General features: G+C 36.6%; 1 protein-coding gene across 1 annotated transcript in view; it reads right to left on the minus strand.

Moving 5' to 3' along the window:
- Positions 1 to 486: 486 nt before the first annotated feature.
- VAMP7 (vesicle associated membrane protein 7) overlaps positions 487 to 18,781 on the minus strand; it is a 61,394-nt gene continuing 43,099 nt past the window's right edge. Inside the window, exons 6-8 of the mRNA XM_032398751.1 lie at positions 8,937 to 9,004; positions 6,259 to 6,351; positions 487 to 2,461 (exon numbers count right to left, since the gene is read on the minus strand). Of these exons, the coding sequence (XP_032254642.1) occupies positions 2,393 to 2,461; positions 6,259 to 6,351; positions 8,937 to 9,004 (230 nt within the window). The 3' untranslated portion in view covers positions 487 to 2,392. The remainder of the gene's footprint in view (positions 2,462 to 6,258; positions 6,352 to 8,936; positions 9,005 to 18,781) is intronic.

The following is an 18,781-nucleotide window of genomic DNA, read 5'->3' on the forward strand; positions in this document are numbered from 1 at the left end:
AAGAAGAGGAATGGTCTCTCCTGGTGTGACCCAGGGGATCCTCGGGCTACGATATCCACTCAAGCCTCTGCCCTCCTTCCCCACAGGAGCACTGCTAAGCCTGCCAGGCATGACCCCAGCGATGGCACAGACTTCTAAAACTTCACACTTTGAGCTCTGCTGCTTATAAAAACTTGCAATAATCAGCCCCTCTTGCTTTCCATCAATGGTTTTGGGGAAGTGTGTGTCTTGTGCAATGCTCTGTGTACTGCTCTCTCTTCCCTCTACTCTCCCTGATCAGGACTCTCTCTCCTTCACAGGACCTGAAATTCTTTTGTCCCCCAAATCATGTCTCCACACCTTCTACCGCCCATGGTGTGGCCTTTTTTCTCCCGCTATTTGTGCAGTCTATTCTCTCAGTTCTCAGATTGATTTCTTGGGTATTCAGAATGATGTGATATTTATCTAGCTGTGTTCAAGGGATGAGGCAAGTATAAGGTCTCTCTCCTCCTCCATCTTAATTCCTCCCCAGGTCACACTTCTTAATGTATTCTTAGTGTAAGTAAACTATGGCAAAATGTCATCAGAAGAAATTAGATTCCAGGAGGAAATTCTAAAGCTCATTACATTACTCTTAAATTTTATTAATGCCTTCAGTTTGTGCGTCATTTAAAACAAGATATGTGCTTTAAAAAGCATTCTTATACATAAATAGACCAATGAATAGTTAAGTAATTTATCCCTAAAACATGCACATCATTTTTATTCAGGTGTGTATAAGAAAGGGAAATACGCTTTAAGTCTTTTTCTTTGGATTAAAGACATTTGGAAATTATTATTCAGGAATGCCAAATGTTTTCCCGGAACAAATGTGTTTTCCAATAGGAAATGCTGATATAATTAAAAGGCATTAGTGTTGATAAAGAAGACCAAGAAACATTTGCGCCATGTGTGATCACCAAGAAGAGTTCTAGTGGGCCTAAAGTATATGTCAAATAAATGAATCTGGTAGCATGAATCAGAACGTTTAGATGGAAGAACAGATAGCATGAGCCAGATTATGAGACAGATATATATTCAAGGCACATGACTAGGATTACACAGGTGGCTAAGTTTTATAGACTACTTTGTTCATTTGGAAAATAGTCAAATGTAATATAATTTCCATTTACTGGCATTTATTGATAAATAAATGATTTAGGGCAGCAAATGTCCTTTCAGATACACACCACAAGTACGTAATAGGTAACAGATGCCAGTGTAGCCAAAGCAGAATGATTACACTCCAGTTTTCCCACACTGCAGTTAAATGGATGGTAAACTGTCCGGTATTATTTCTATATACATATCATACTGTCTATTCTCAAGTTTCACAAAAAAATTCTTCAAAACTAGATTACAGAATTTATTAATCCATCAAGGATACTAAAACTATTATTCAACAGAACTCAAACCCAAACCCTAGAGTTGACTGTTCACTATATTCAGTTTGGGCTTTTCCCAGACTGGAAAAAATTCCCCATACTATCTCTCCCTTATATACCTAAAACACTAGTACATCCACCGTGGTTCTCTTATTTTTCTCTGGGGAGCCAGAAGAATTTGCCTCTCCACCTCCTCCACTACCCATTCTATTAACTATACAATTGCTCTAAATATCCACCAAAAAGAAAGAAGTATATAAAAAACCACAACCTTCAATATTTAAACCATCATCTTTTCAAATCAACTGCAATGGGGAAAGAGAGGATATCATGCTCTGCAAGGTTTGTGAAAGGTCAAACCGTTCTTCCTGAAAGTGAATACTAGAAGGACAAAGTTAATTCTGTGTATTTCTAATGGGCTAGCAAAATGTTCCCCATATGACTGACAGAAAATGTTTAAAACTTTACCTGCATGGGCTCCTAGAAACAAGCAGCACCAACAAATTAATTACAATTCCCCAAATAACGATTCTCCATTTAAATTGTTTTCAAGCACCTAAAACTCTTCAATAGCAAAAGATATTAAGACGAGATGTTAGCAATGCTGTCTCTGGAATACTTTTGTGTGCAAATACAAAGGTCATCCAAAGTCTTAGTAGACAGCTCATAAGACTTGTGGTTTCTACCTTGGTGACAGCTATGTGCAATTACAAACAAAAACATTTCTCTAAATAGATGACTCTAATTAACAAACTAAAGAAACAAAAGCCTTTTTAAGGCTACTACTGCAATAAATGGTTAAATCTGAAGTGCACTGGAATAAACTGGACAAAGATAAATCTGGAAGCGTACAAGATTAAAAAAAAAGGAAATAGAAGAGGGTTGAAGAGACTGGCAGACACCATCTGTCAGTATTAAAAGGCTTGAATCACATGGATTGCTTTTAACTCCTTGTTGTCTCATATCCTTGGTTAATGACAACTTTTTTTTTATTTCTTCACACACCTTGGCCATGTAAATCCACCACAGAGAGGTGACACAATGATATAGATGAACACCTAGAGGGAGAAGGAAGGCAATTTTATTTTCTTGAATCTATCATAGGCTCATAAATAATACATAAAGCATAGTAAAAACCTATTAACAGATACTGATTCCATTACAGTAGTAGTTGTGTAATAATATAATACACCAATCAAGTATTTTCAAAGGCAGAAGTGGAATTAAAGGGATCCTTTCTGATATAACTCTCACACAGTTGAATTCTAGTATATGTTCTTCATTGGGAGAGAAAGCAGTGGGGTTGTTTCTCTTCACTGGAAACCAGGCAGAATCAAGCTACATGAACAATTCTTATTGAGACATCATTAATTATCAAAATCACAAATTATCTTAATTCTCCTGATGTATAATTTTATTATGAAGCATATGTTTAGGTTTTACACACGTGTCACTTTTCATTATTAGGATGATTAGAAATATTTAAAAGTTTGAGTAGAGACTCTGCTCTATATCGCCTATGAGCAAGAATGTTGCTATGAACCTTTTGGTGAATAATGACATGATAATTACAATAACCAAATCAAAAGAAAGCTGATGATACAAGTAACACAGTAAAAATGCTGGTCCTATTACAGATGGATTAACTTTTTAATTGTATTGGATTTTTGAAGTGTATATATACATATATATATATATATATATATATATATATATAATCTATATTTAAAGATTTTATTTATTTGAGGGAGAGAAAGAGAGAGAACACAATCAGGGGGCGGGGCAGAGCCCAAGGGAGAAGCAGGCTCCCCACAGAGCAGGGAGCCCAATGTGGGGCTCAATCCCAGGACCCTGGGATCATGACCTAAGATACGCTTAACCGACTGAGCCACCCAGCAGCCCCTGAACTATATTTTTAATAGTATACGCTTGTTCACATTACTAAATTCCAAAAAACAGATTTATTTTAAACATTAGGATCACTGCATTGATTTCGTCATTTGTCTTGCTTTAAATTACAACTTTTTTGATATCTTTAAGTGGCTGATTTCATTACTCAATGCTAAGAAAAAAAACACATTTATGAATTCCATGCTTGCTCCCGAAAGTCAGCAGAGTGCTTTTGCCTTACTTCTCTACAAATGTGAGGGAGGGGGTGGTTTACAGCAAATTCTGGTTCTTAACGAATAAACTACTCACAGGTACACATACAAACACACACACACACACATTCACAGATATTCCAGTATGACATGAAGTTGACTATTTGCCACAGCTGAAATACAAGGATTTTTAAAGCTGAAGTACAATATATTAGACAACAACAGCTTTTGGGAGAGACTGATACTGCATTAAGAACAGTGCTATGTATGTAGTAAGTAATCAATAAATACAATCTGAATTTAACAATAATCCAGCTTTATAAATCATTGTAAATTTGCAGACCCAAGTAGAAGGAAGAAGCTAAGCTGAGGAGCCTAGAATGTGCCACCTGAGTATCCTGAGCAATGTGACATTCCAGGCTCTGGCACAATTTCTAGTATAACATCAACTTGATGGCTGCTCTTCTCTGTTAGGTAAATGCAGCTATCTAAGGTGGAGGTCTTTCAACAGGGGTCAAGGAAAAGTGGAGCTGAGTCAGAGGCATCTGCGCACAGTTAACTTTGGGCTTCTGCAAATGGCAAGAGGATGGGGAGAAAGGCTGCTTCACCCAGCCATAAACTACCCCCAAAGTAAAGCATCTCCCTCCCACCCTCCTTAGAGCAGCAGCTCTCAAACTTTTGGTTCAGGACCTATTCACACTCTCAAAAATTACTGAGGAGTCCAAATAGCTCTTACATAGGGGGATTATAACTATCAACACTTACCATATTAGAAATAAAGCTTTAAAAATACCTATATAATTCATTTAAAAACAAAAATAATAAACCCATTATAGATAAACATAACTGTATTTCTCCCAGATCACTTTTATTTGTGTCAGCTTGGCTAGCTATAGTACAGAGTTACCCAATTAAACACTAACCTAGGTGTTACTGTATTTTGTAGATGTGATTAAAGCCCATAAATCAGTTGCCTTCAAGTAAAGCAGATTATCTTATATAATCCGAATTAGCCTGATTCAGTTAGAAGTCCTTAAGGGCAGAGCTGAAGTTTCCTTGATGAAGAAGAAATTATGTCTATGAATTATGCCTTTGCTCTTGCCCCAGCAGTCCAGACTGCCCTTCCTGACAGCCTGCCCTAAGGATTTTGAACTTGCCAAGCCAACTCCCACCATCACATAAGCTAATTCCCTGTGATGTATCCTTAACATATATCCAGAGAAATTCAAAGAGAGGGTACATCTGTTAACAAGGAGAACTCCATGAAAAAAAAGGTTACATTAAGAATAATAAGAGTTCTTAGAAATTTAAAGCATATCTATGAAAAATGAATACATAAGATGAACTGAGCTGAAAAGAAAATTAGCTTGCAGGCAAGAGTGAGCTAAATAATTCTCTCAAATGTAATGCATATTAAAAAGGTTATCAGACATTCAGGATAGTTCAAAGAGGTCCAATATCTGTTTACATAGGGGTTACAAAAGGAGAACAGCATATAGACTCATTTACATTTATAAACACGAGAACTACTAAATAGACATTAGGAAATTGAACTCATGATGCATTAAAAGAAGATTACATAATGGCCACTTAGTATTTATCCCAGAAATGAAAGGATAGTTATAAGTACATTTATTACTGTAATTCTATATATTACTATTAAATGCAGATAGTCATATTGTCAACTCATTGGGAAGAGAAATATCATTTCCCAAAATTAAACGCCTATTCATGACTAAAACTTTAGGTCATCTAGAAACAAAAATAAAGTTAACTTTGATGATAAAAATCTAACAAGAATTCATAATACATATCACTCTTTTTAAAAAAGATTTTATTTATTTGAGAGACAGAGAACACGAGTGGGGGAGCAGGGTAGAGGGAGAAGAGAGCCCTACGTGAGGGAGGCTCCAAATGACCTGAGCCAAAGGCAGATGCTTAACGGACTAAGCCAACCTAGGCGCCCCTACATATCACTCTTATAAATGAAATATTAGAAGCATTCCACTTAAAACCGGGAACTAAATAAAGATGCCCACTGGCACCATAATTATTCAACATTGCTAGTAACTGCAAATTATATATACATATACATACCTATATATAGTTATGTAGAATTATATAGAACGTGTGTATATAAATTTGATAACGTTGAAATTATTAACAGACGGTAACATAATTTACCTATAGCATGAGTCAGCAAATGACAGCCCATGGCTTGTGAGCTAAGAATGGTTTTTATATTTTTAAAGGTTTAAAAAAAAAGGATATGTGACAGAGACTACATGCAGCCTGAAAAGCATAAAATATTTATTATCTGGCACTTTACATAACGTTTGCTGATTCCTGACAGAAGAATCAGAATACAGAAGAATAAACTGACAAACTATTACAACTAATAAGAGTTATACAAAATTGCCAGACACAAAAACAGATCAATTAGAAAAAAACAGAAATAAAGAAACGGAGCATGCAATCAGCTAGAAAATAGAAATATAATTAGAAAATATGGAATTACAAAATGTAATTTTAAAAGAATCCCATTTCAAATGGGATGACAGAAACATTAAATATCCAGGAATATTTGGAATGCCTTGCCTGGTTCCTTACATATAAACATTCAGGAAGATGGAGTTTAAGTACAATATTTTGGAGTGATTTCACAGGACAGCTAATCATTGAGAAAGAATTCCAGCATCCAGTTTCTTAAAGATTGAAAAATAAAATAATACACTAAAATAACAAAAACTTACAACTGATACGATGATGATGATGATAGTGAGTTTGAGATTCTTCATACACATGGCTCGTGCAAGATTTCTGCTGGTTGTTTTGAAGGTGACAGACTAGAAAAAAAAAAAGATTTATTTGATCCCTGGCACTGACTACATAACCAATTTATAGTAATACCTGTAAAACTTTTACTTTCATTAATCATGTTGAATCATGAATTCATTACTGTCTTCACAGGTCGAGACTAGCCATTCATAATCACTAGTTCTCAGAAGCAGGACTTGGTCAGGTGTATGGTAAGCAGTACGAGCCCACTGGAAAAGCTTCTCCCCTTTTTCTTGTCCACCGAAGTAATGCATGTGGTGTCAAGAATCACAAATGGCTCTTCCTGCTAGTGTGAAAGCCTCTTCCTCTTTATGCTTCCAGGAAGAAAGGTTCCCTCTAAGCCAGTTGGTTGCAAACACATTTGCCTGTTCTACCCAATATAATCCTGGGATTTTTGAGCCATAAAAATCTGTTCAGTTTCCATTAAGAAGATATGTATTTACTTGTATGAGGCCCAAAACCCAAGGAACTTTGCTCCTTCAGTTATTCATTTTCTTTTGCAACATTGACTTCTCAGTATCTACTGAACCATTCCCACCAGACACAAAGAGTTTAAAGCAACCAAACAACAAAATTCCCTAACAGCCCAGCAATTCCACTCCTAGGTATATATCCAACAGAGCTGTATGCCCAAATTCACCAAAAGTGGAATAAACAGTTCAACTGTACATATACTTCATATATTCAAGAAGGGAGAGGAAAATACGCACATGTAAAGGAGACATGTGGAAGATCTAAAAAAGAACCAAATCAAGCTTGTAGAGATGAAAAATATATGAGGTGGGAATAACAGCAGATTACAAACCACAAAAGAAAACTAACAGAAGCTATCCTAAATGAAACACAGAAGGAAAAAAAGACTGAAAAAAATGACTAGATCAATAGATCAACAGATAATTCTACAGAATCTGGAATTAGAAGGGATTCCCAATAGGGGAGCATGGATAAACAAATTGTAGTAGGCAGACTTATACAACTGAATAGTACAAAACAATAAAATAAACTATTACCATATTGAACAATATGAATGAATCTCATAGATATAATAGTGAAAGAGGCCAGAGAGAAGCTAGTATATAACAGATGAATCCATTTCTGTACCTTTAAGAACAAACAAAATATCATCTAGGGTAATGTAAGTCATAAAATGGTTACCTCTGTTGGGGATTATTAACAGGAAGGAGCATGAGGCAGCTTTCTGCAGTACTCGAAATGTTTTTTTTTTCTTGACCTAAGTGGCGGTTACATGCATATAGACATACGTGTAAAAAATAACTAAATGGTACACTTGCTGCACTTTATTCTACATATGTTATGCCTCCACAAAGAGAGACATCTGTTAATTAATTAGTACCTTCTGTTATTCTGGGTCACATAGTCAACAAAATTAAAGACTTATTTGGAAATTACAGGCTATACTAGCACTGGCTAAATACAAGACCATTCTAGCTAAACAGAGTAATCTTCGATTAAGAATTTGATCTGCAGATCTGGGATCAGATATTTCTTTGCCCCATAGCAATGGGTTACAAAGTGAGCCATTATAAAAACCTGGTATTTTGACTTGCTGTATGGTACCACCCTTCCTCCAGTTACCATGTGCTTTGACTTAAAACTATTATCCTCCTAAAAACTACTGTTAATACATGTCCCTATAAAACTAACAATAACAATAAACACTGAAATAGCTCTTACTATGCACAAGACACCGTGTTAGGCACTTTGCGTGCATTATCTGATTTAATGACGTATAGCTCCATTTTACAGACAATGATTCCTGAGGCACAGAGAGGTTAAGTAACTTGTCTAAGGTTGCACAACTACTAAGTGGCAGAGAGGGGAATCAATCCCAGGCAGCCTGACTGTAGAGCTTGTGCTCCTAACCACTACAATCTAGCTGCCGGTGCGAATAAACATGATCACTCACTAAACCATTTCAAGGTGTAAACTACTCCGCATTTAAATTTGTAATTGTGTAGACCTAGAATTTCACTGATCTCTGCCCTCCATCTATTCACTATATATCTATCATCTTTCCTGAAAACCCCCATCCACTATCCAGATGGAAAATGCAAAGACACACACAACTGTAGCGTAAGTAGGTCACAGGGACACACTGACTCTTTTAAGGCTCATTGGCCCTTCCCAATTTGACTCTTGCTTGATACAATGAAGGCTCAAGCTATCATGGTAAGCAAGAAAGTGACTGAATTGTCCAGTTTTCAGGATTCATACTGGATCACAACTGGCCTGCACATTTGTTTCATGTATCACAAAACTTTGGTACACAAATAAATGGTATATGCCACTGAGCTAAACTATAAAGGCATTAATCTACAGCTTTAAAAAATTGTTTCTGTATATTGAGTATGTTTTCCAAACCAAAATTTCATTAATGGTTTCTAATGGGTTGTGGCTTTTATTCTATGCCTCATTGTTATCCTTATCATCACAACATAATCACATAATGGAGTTAGAAAGGAAAAAACCCTGTAAATTATTAAATTTAACATGTCTCCCTATTGTGTTAGCCATCAACCAGTTTCTCTACTTTATTTAGATCCTGAAAAATATTACCATATCCCATACTTACCGAATCCACAAGATTTTCTGTTTTATCTATCAATAATTCCAATCTTTCTCCTCGCTGAGCTACCAGATCTGAAAATGTTGGAAAAACCAGAAAATATGTTTATATTACAAATCTGCTATTTTTATCTTTAAGCCAAATCTGATTTTAATTATAGTTGGTATTCTTGACAACTCATATTTACTACAGAAGCACTTTTATCTTTAAGTAAGAAAAGACTTTAGTAAAGCAGATAAACTAAAGTAGGGGTTGGCATTTTTTTTCTGTAAAAGGCCAGATACTGAATATTTTAGGCTTCCTGGGCCAAATGGTCTCTGTCGTAATTACTCAACTCTGTTAGACATAGACAATATGTAAATAAATGGGCATCATGGTATTCCAATGAAACTTTGTGCAGATTTGATCCAAGGATTATAGTTTCCAAAGCCTAAATTAAGGGTATGATCTGAGAGTTTTAAAAAATGGAGCCCTCAAAATGAGTGAGAGTTGGACACTTCCAGAATTATAGTATGAGGAGTTCTACAGACCCTCTCCCCAACAAAACAACTGTAACTTGAAAAATTATGAAAACAAAAGCCATCACCATTTAAAGTCTCTGAAAACTATGAATATCCTAAGGGCATACAGCAAATGGAGAAACACATATAAGAAAATTATCTAATTCTTGTAAGAACAGCAAGTCTATGGCATTTAAGCCATGACCTGCTCCATCCCTCAGCTGAGACAGAAGCTCTACTCCAGGCAACTAAAACCTGGAGGCTCTTTCCCTCCAGGTCTCAGTCAAAAGCTATGCTTTCTCCCCAGCAGGGGAAAGTCATTAACATTTCTCCTCCCATCCCATCCTACCCCTAGCTCCATGATGCAGAAGCTCTATTCCCACAAGGCATGCCCGACAGGTCTGAGGTTCCTTTCCTTCACCTAGCCCTACACATAGGGCAGAAGTTCTATTAGAAGCTCTATTAGATTACACTGGATCAATTTATGTCTGGGGGAACTGTTACCAAAAAATACAGTTAGTGGAGGCTAACATCTGGGTGTGACACCAACAGAGGCAGACAAGCACTAGAAGCTTGACAGGGAGATTAGGAAAAGAGACACTCAGAGTTGTGTCACTCCAGTGTGACTACACATGCTCAAGGCTATCCCTCTGAGAAATGACATTAGAGACTGCACACTGTGGGAAAACTAAAGTTCAAAGAAAAAGTCCAGCCCAGTCACTAAGCAAATAACCAAACAACAAACCCCGGAGGATGGGAATCAGTACCCAGAGTTGCTATAATACATGACCTAAAACATCTAGTTTTCAACAAAAAATTATGAGATATGGCAAAAAAACCAGGAAACAGTAATCAATATACAGGAAAAAGAGCAGAGTTGTTAGAAACTTACTTTGGGGGGGGGGGGGGCTCAGCTATTGGACTTAGCAATGGAATGATACTGGAAATCAGTAGCAGAAGGAAAACTTATGGGATAAAGCAAAAGCAGTGCATAGAAGGAAATTTATAGCAGTAAACACCTACATTAAAGAGAAGAAAGATGTTACAGACTGAATTGTATCCCTCTGAAATTCATATATTGAAGCCCTAACCGCTAACGTGATGGTACTTGGAGATGGGAGACTTTAAGGTATCATTAGGTTTAGATGACGCCATGATGGCTTATGGTGAAATTAGTGTACTAGTAAGAAGAGACACCAGAGAGCTTACTTTGTCTTACTTTCTACCATGTGAGGACATAGTGAGAGGGGCCTTCTGCAATCTGGGAAGAGAGTTCTCACCAGAATCTAGCTAGGCAGGCACCTTGATCTTGGACTTCAAGCCTCCAGAATTGTTAGAAAATGAATTTCTGCTAAACTATCCAGTCTACAGTAAATTTTTATAGTAGCCTGAGCAGGCTAAGAAAAAAAAAAAGATTTCATACTAATAACTTTCTACCTTAATGAACTGGAAAAAGAACATATTAAATCCAAAGCTAACAGAAAGAAGGAAATAAAAATCAGAGCAGAAAAAATTAAATACAGAACAGAAAACACCAGAGAAAAATAAATGAAACCAGAAATAGGTTTTTGGGAAAGATCAACAAAATTGACAAAACCTTGCATAAACTGACCAAGAAAAAAAGACAGACAATTCAAATTACTGAAATAATCACTATCAACTTCACAGAAATGAAAGGGTCCTAAGAGAATACTATTAACAAGAGTATGTCAATGCATTAGATAACTTAGATGAAATGGATAAATTCCTAGAAAGACATAAACCACCAAAACAGACTCAAGAAGAAATAGGAAATCTGAATAATTACAACAAATAGATTGAGTAATTATAATTTTTAAGATTTGAGTATAGTTGACACACAATGTTACATTAGTTTCGGGTATACCACACAGTGATTCAACTTCTCTATGTTATGCTATGCCTACCACAAATGTAGCTACCATCTGTCACCATATAATGCTATCATTGACTATCTCTACCTTTCATCCTTGTAACGTATTAATTTTCATAACTGAAAGCCTATTATCTCCCCCTCTCCTTCACCCATTTTGTCCATCCCCCACCACCTTCCCATCTGGCAAACATCTGTTTGTTCTCTGTACTTATGGGTCTATTTCTGATTTTTGTGAAAAGAAGATTTTAGGGGGCGCCTGGTGGCTCAGTCGTTAAGCGTCTGCCTTCGGCTCAGGTCATGATCCCAGGGTCCGTCTTGGGATCGAGCCCCACATTGGGCTCCCTGCTCCGCAAGGAGTCTGCTTCTCTCTCTCCCACTCCCCATGCTTGTGTTCCCTCTCTCGCTGTGTCTCTGTCAAATAAATAAATAAAATCTTTTTAAAAAAAAGAAAAAAAGATTTTGAGAGAGACAGAGAGCATAAGTGGGGGGGAGGGGCAGAGAGAGAGGGAGAAGCAGACTCCCCGCTGAGCAGAGAGCCCGATGCAGGGCTCAATCCCAGGACCCCAAGAACATGACCTGAGTTGAAGGCAGACACTTAACCGACTGAGCCACTCAGGAGCCCCTCTGCTTTTTTTTGTATATTCGTTTGTTGTTTAGATTCCATATATGACTGAAATCATATATGGAATGGTATTTGTCTTTTTCTAACTGACTTATTTCGCTTAGCATAATACTCTCTAGGTCCATCCATGTAGTCACAAATGGCAAGAGATCATTTTTATAGCTGCATAATATTCCATTATATGTACATACCACATCTTTATCCATTCATCTATCAATGGACACTTAGGTTGCTTCTGTATCTTTCCTATTGTAAATAATGCTGCAATAAACATAAGTATGAATATATCTTTTCCAATTAGTGCTTTCATTTCCTTTGGGCAAATACCCTGTAGTACAATTATTGCATCATATGGTATTTCCATATTTTTTTCTCTGAGGAACCTCCATAGTTTGGACAATAGCCGTATCAGTTTACATACCCACAAATGCTGCATGAGAGTTTTTCTCCACGTCCTCACAGATACTTGTTATTTCTTGTCCTTTTGATATTAGCCATTCTCATCAGTGTACGGTGATCTCTCATTGTAGTTTTGATTTGCATTTCCCTGATGATGAGTGATGTTGAGCATCTTTTCATGGGTTTGTTGGCCATCTCAATGTCTTCTTTGGAGAAATGTCTGCTCATGTCTTATGCCCATTTTTTACCCAGACTATTTGTTTTCTTGGTGTTGAGTTATATAAATTCTTTGTATATTTTAGATATTAAGCACTTATCAGATATCATCTGCAAAATTCTTCTCCCATTCTGTAGGTTGCCTTTTAGTTTTGTTGATGGTTTCCTTCACTGTGCAAGAACTTTTTATTTTGAGATAGTCCCAATAGTTTATTTTTGCTTTTGTTTCCCTTGCTTCAGGAGACATATCTAGAAAAATGTCACTAAGGCCAATGTCAAAGAAATTACTGCTGGTGCTCTCTTCTAGGATTTTTATGGTCTCAGGTCTCACATTTAGTTCCTTAGTCTTTGAGTTTACTTTTTATGTATGATTTAAAAAAAAAGTGGTCCAGTTTCATTCTTTTCCATGTATGTACTTGTCCACTTTTCCCAACACCATTTCTTGAAGAGACACTCTTTTCTTCATTGTATGTTCCAGCCTCTTTTGTCACTAACTGATCACCTAAGTGTGGGTTTATTTCTGAGCTATTTTGTTCCATTGATCTGTGTGTCTATTTTTGTGCCAGTATCATGCTGTTTTGATTACTATAGCTTTGTAATATATCTTGAAATCTGGGATTGTGATACCTCCACCTTTGTACTTCTTAAGATTGCTTTGGCTATTCAGAGTCTTTTGCAGTTCCATACAAATTTTAGTATCACTTGTTCTAATTCTGTGAAAAATACTATTGGTATTTTGATAGGGATTGTACTGAATCTGTAGATTGCTTTGAGTAGTATGGACATTTTAACAATATTAATTCTTCCAATCCATAAGCAGGGAATAATATCTTTGTTTGCTTATGTTGTCTTCAATTTCTTTCATAAATGTTTTATAGTTTTCAGAGTACAAGTTTTTCACCTCCTTGGGCAAGTTTATTCCTAGGTTTTTTTTTGTTGTTTTTTTTTTTTGGCACAACTGCAAATGAAATTGTTTTCTTAATTTCTTTCTGTTACTTTAGTTATAAGCATATAGACACACTACTGACTTCTGAGTACTAATTTTGTATTCTGACAATTTTACTGTATTACTTCTAGTACATTTTGTTGGAGTCCTTAGGGTTTTCTATGTATAGTATCATGTCATCTGCAAATGGACACAGCTTAACTTCTTCCTTACCAATATGGATGCCTCATATTTCTTTTTGTTATTTGATTGCAGTAGTCTGTTGAATAAAAGTGGTGACAGTGGGGGCACCAGGGTGGCACAGTCAGTTAAGCGTCCAACTTTTGGTTTCAGCTTGGGTCATGATATCAGGGTCATGAGATCAAGCCCCACATCGGGTTCTGTGTTCAGTGCTGAGTCTGCTTTAGATTCTCCCTCTGCCTCTGCCCCTTCTCTCGATCTCTAAAATAAATATATCTTTTAAAAAAGGTGGTGAGAGTGGAGGTTCTTGTCTTGCTTCTGATCTTAAAGTGCTGCGATTTTCACCAGTGAGCATGATGTTAGCTATGGGATTGTCATATATGCCTTTATTTATTAGATCAAGCCCCACATCAGGTTCTGAGATCAGTGCTGAGTCTGCTTTAGATTCTCCCTCTGCCTCTGCCCCTTCTCTCTCTCGATCTCTAAAATAAATAAATCTTTAAAAAAAGGTGGTGAGAGTGGAGGTTCTTGTCTTGTTCCTGATCTTAAAGTGCTGCAATTTTCACCAGTGAGCACAATGTTAGCTATGGGATTGTCATATATGCCTTTATTTATTAGATCAAGCCCCACATCGGGTTCTGTGCTCAGTGCTGAGTCTGCTTTAGATTCTCCCTCTGCCTCTGACCCTTCTCTCTCTCTCTCAATCTCCAAAATAAATAAATCTTTAAAAAAATGTGGTGAGAGTGGACGTTCTTGTCTTGTTCCTGATCTTAAAGTGCTGCGATTTTCACCAGTGAGCATGATGTTAGCTATGGATTTGTCATATATGCCCTTATTTATTAGAGGTATGTTCCCTCTAAAAACCACTTTTTGAGTTTTATAGTGAATGGATATTGAATTTTGTCAAATGCTTTTCCTGCATCTTTTGAAATAACCATATGATTTTTATCCTTTGTTTTATTGATGTGGTGTATCACACTGACTGATTCATAAATATATTACCATCCTTGCATCCCCAGAATCAATCCCACTTGATCGTGGTAATGATCCTTTTAATGTATTGTTGGATATGGTTTTCTAATATTTTGTTGAGGATTTTTGAATCTATATTCATCAGGGATACTGATCTGTTTTATTTTTCTGATGTCTTTGGTTTTGGTATCAGGGTAATGCTGGCCTCGTAGAATGTATTTGGAAGATTTCCTTCCTCTTCTATTTTTTGTAAGTGTTGGAAGAGAATGGGTATTAACTCTTCTTTAAATGTTTGGTAGAATTCGTCTGATCCTGAATTTTTATTTTTTGGTAGGTTTCTGATTACTGATTCAATTTTGTTACTAGTAATTGGTCTGTTCAGATTTTCTATTTCTTCCTAATTCAGTTTTGGAATTTTGTAATATGTTTCTAGAGTTTACCCATTTCTGGGCACCTGGGTGGCTCAGTTGGTTAAGAGACTGCCTTCAGCTCAGGTCATGATCCTGGAGTCCCAGGATCGAGTCCCGCGTTGGGCTCCCTGCTCAGCAGGGAGTCTGCTTTTCCCCTCTGCCCCTCACCCCTCTCATGCTCTCTCTCTCAAATAAATAAAATCTTCAAAAGCAAAATATTTACAATTTACCCACTTCTTCTAGGTTGCCCAATTTCTAGGCATATATTTTTTTGTAGTACTCTATTGTAATCTTTTTATTACTGTGGTGTCATTCACTTTTTCATTTCTGATTTTATTTATTTCAGTCCTCTCTTTTTATTCTTTTAAATTAAAAAAAATTTAATTCCAGTATAGATAATACAGTGTTATAAGTTTCAGGTGTACAATACAGTGTTTCAACAGTTCCATATATTACTCAGTGCTCAAGACAATTACACTCTTGGGGCACCTGGGTGGCTCAGATGGTTAAGCATCCGCCTTTGGCTCAGGTCCTGATCCCAGCGTCCTGGGATCGAACCCCACATCGGGCTCCTGGCTCAGCAGGGAGCCTGCTTCTGCCTCTCCCTCTGCCTCTCCCCCTGCTCATGCTCTTTCTCTCTCCGTATCTCTGTGTCTCAAATGAATAAGTAAAATCTTTTTTAAAAAAAGATAATTACACTCTTAATCCCCTTCACCTGATTCACACCCCATCATCCACCTCCCTAGCAGTAGTCATCTGTTCACTATAGTTAAGAGTATGTTTTTTGGTTTATCTCCTTTTTTCCCTTTGTTCATTTGTTTTGTTTATTAATTCCACATATGAGTGAAATCATATGGTATCTGTCCTTCTCTGGCATATTTTGCTTAGCATTATACTCTCTAGATTGATCCATGTTATTGCAAATGGCAAAACTGCGTTTTTTATGGCTGAATAATATTCCTCTGTGTGTGTGTGTGTGTGTGTGTGTGTGTGTGTGTATGTGTGTAACACCTTTATCCATTCATCTATTGATGGACACTTGGGCTGCTTTCGTAGTTTGGCTATTGTAAATAATGCTGCTATAAACACAGGCATGTATATATCCCTTTAAATTAGTGCTTTATATTCTTTAGGTAAATACAGAGTAGTGCAATTAAGGATAATAGGGTAGTTCTATTTTTAACTTTTTGAGAATCCTCCATAGTGTTTTCCACAGTGGCTGCACCAGTTTGCATTCCCACCAAGAGTGCAAAAGGCTTCCTCTTTATCCACATCCTCATCCAACACTTTGTGTTTTTTTTTTATTTTAACCATTCTGACTTGTGTTAGGTGATATCTCATTGTAATTTTGATTCAGATTTCCCTGATGATCAATGACGTTGAGCTCATTTCAGGTGTCTGTTGGCCATCTGGATGTCTTCTTTAGAAAAATGTCTGTTTATGTCTTCCGCCCATTTTTTAATACTTAGGGTTTTTTGGTGTTGAGTTCTAGAAGTTCTTTAATATATTTTGGAACAAACCCTTTAACAGATATGTCATTTGCAAATATCTTCTTCCATTCAGTAAGCGGTCTTTTAGTTTTGTTCTTTCCTTCTCAGTGCAGAAGCTTTTTATTTTGATGAAGTCTCGATAGTTTATTTTTGCTTTTGTTTCCCTTGCCTCAGGAGACATTATCTAGAAGGATGTTGCTATAGTCAATGTCAAAGAACATACTGCCTGTGCTCTTCTCTACGATTTTTATAGTTTCAGGTCTCACATTTAACTCCTTAATCCATTTTGAGCTTACTTTTGTGTATAGTATAAGGAAGAGGTCCAGTTTTCCCACCATTTGTCAAAGAGACTTTTTCCCCATTGCATATTCTTGCCTCCTTTGTCAAAGATTATTTGACCATATAATTGTGGGTTTATTTCTGGGCTCTCCATTCTGTCCCATTGATCTATAGGTCTATTTTTGTGGCAGTACCATACTGTTTTGATCACTATAGCTCTGTAATATAACTTGAAGTCTGGAATTGAGATACCTCCAGTTTTGTTTTTATTTTTCAAGATTACTTTGGCTATTCAGGGTCTTTTGTGATTCCATACAAATTTTAGGACTGGTTGTTCTACTCCTGTGAAAAATGCTTTTGGTATTTTGATAGGGATTGCATTAATTCTGTAGATTGCTTTGGGTATTATAGACATTTTAACAGTATTTCTTCTTCCAATCCATAAGCATGGAATGTCTTTCAATTTCTTTGTGTCATCTTCAATTTCTTTCAATGTTTTATAGCTTTCAGAGTACAGGTCTTTCACCTCTTTGGTTCAGTTTATTCCTAGGGATTTTATTATGTTTGGTGCAATTGTAAAAAGGATTGTTTTCTTAAGTTCTCTTTCTGCTGCTTCAATATTAATGTATAGAAAGGCAAGAGATTTCTATACATCGATTTTGTATCTTGCAACTTTACTGAATTCATTTATCATTTCTACTGGTTTTCTGGTGGTGTCTTTAGGGTTTCCTTTATATAGTATTATGCCATTTGCAAAGACTGAAAGTTTGGATTCTTCCTTACTAATTTGGATGCCTTTTATTTCTTTCTTTTTTTTTTTTTTAAGATTTTATTTATTTATTTAATTGACAGAGAGAGAGAGAGAGACAGCGAGAGAGGGAACACAAGCAGGGGGAGTGGGAGAGGGAGAAGCAGGCCTCCGGCCGAGCAGGCAGCCCGATGCGGGGCTCGATCCCAGGACCCTGGGATCATGACCTGAGCTGAAGGCAGTCGCTTAACCAACTGAGCCACCCAGGCGCCCCCTTTTATTTCTTTTTGTTGTCTGATTGCTGTATCTAGGACTTCCAGTACTATGTTGAATAAAAGTGGCAAAAGTGGACATTCTTGTTTTATTCCTGACCTTAGGGGTAAAGCTCTCAATTTTTCCCCATTGAGGACAATGCTAGCTGTGGGCATAAGGCCTTTAGAATGTTGAAGTATGTTCCCTCTAAAACTACTTTGTTGGGGGTTTTTATCATGAATGGATGTTATTTTTCAAATGCTTTTTCTGCATCCTTTGAAATGATAACATTATTTTTATCTTTTCTCCTCTTGATATGATGTAGCACATTAACTGATTTGTGAATACTGAGCCACCCTTGCAGCCCAGGAATAAATCCCACTTGTGTGTGGTGAATGATTTTTTTAATGTATTGTTGGATTTGGTTTGCTAGTATTTTGTTGAGGACTTTTTTATCTATGTCCATGAGAGATATTGGTCTGTAGTTCTTTTTTTGTGGTGTCTTTGTTTATCTGGTTTTGGTATCAGGGTAATTCTGGCCTCAGAGAATGAATTTGGAAACTTTCCTTCCTGTTTTATGTTTTGGAAAAGTTTGAGAAGAACAGGTATTAACTCTTTTTAAATGTTTGGTAGAAGTCCCCTGTGAAGCTGTCTGGTCCTGGACTTTTGTCTGTTGGGAGTTTTTTCATTACTGATTCAACTTCATTGCTGGTAACTGATCTGTTCAAATTTTCAATTTCTTTCTGCTTCAATTTTGGTAGGTTGTTTCTAGGAATTTGTCCATTTCTTCCAGATTGCCCAGTTTGTTGGCATATACTTTTTCATAATATTCTCTTACAATTATTTGTATTTCTGTGGTGCCAGTTGTTATTTCTCCTCCTTCATTTCTGATTATTTGCGCGCTCTCTCTCTCTCTGATATTTTCCAAGAAACTGCTTGTTTC

Source organism: Phoca vitulina, unplaced genomic scaffold (assembly GCF_004348235.1).
Source record: "Phoca vitulina isolate PV1807 unplaced genomic scaffold, GSC_HSeal_1.0 scaffold119, whole genome shotgun sequence".
Lineage (NCBI taxonomy): Eukaryota > Metazoa > Chordata > Mammalia > Carnivora > Phocidae > Phoca > Phoca vitulina.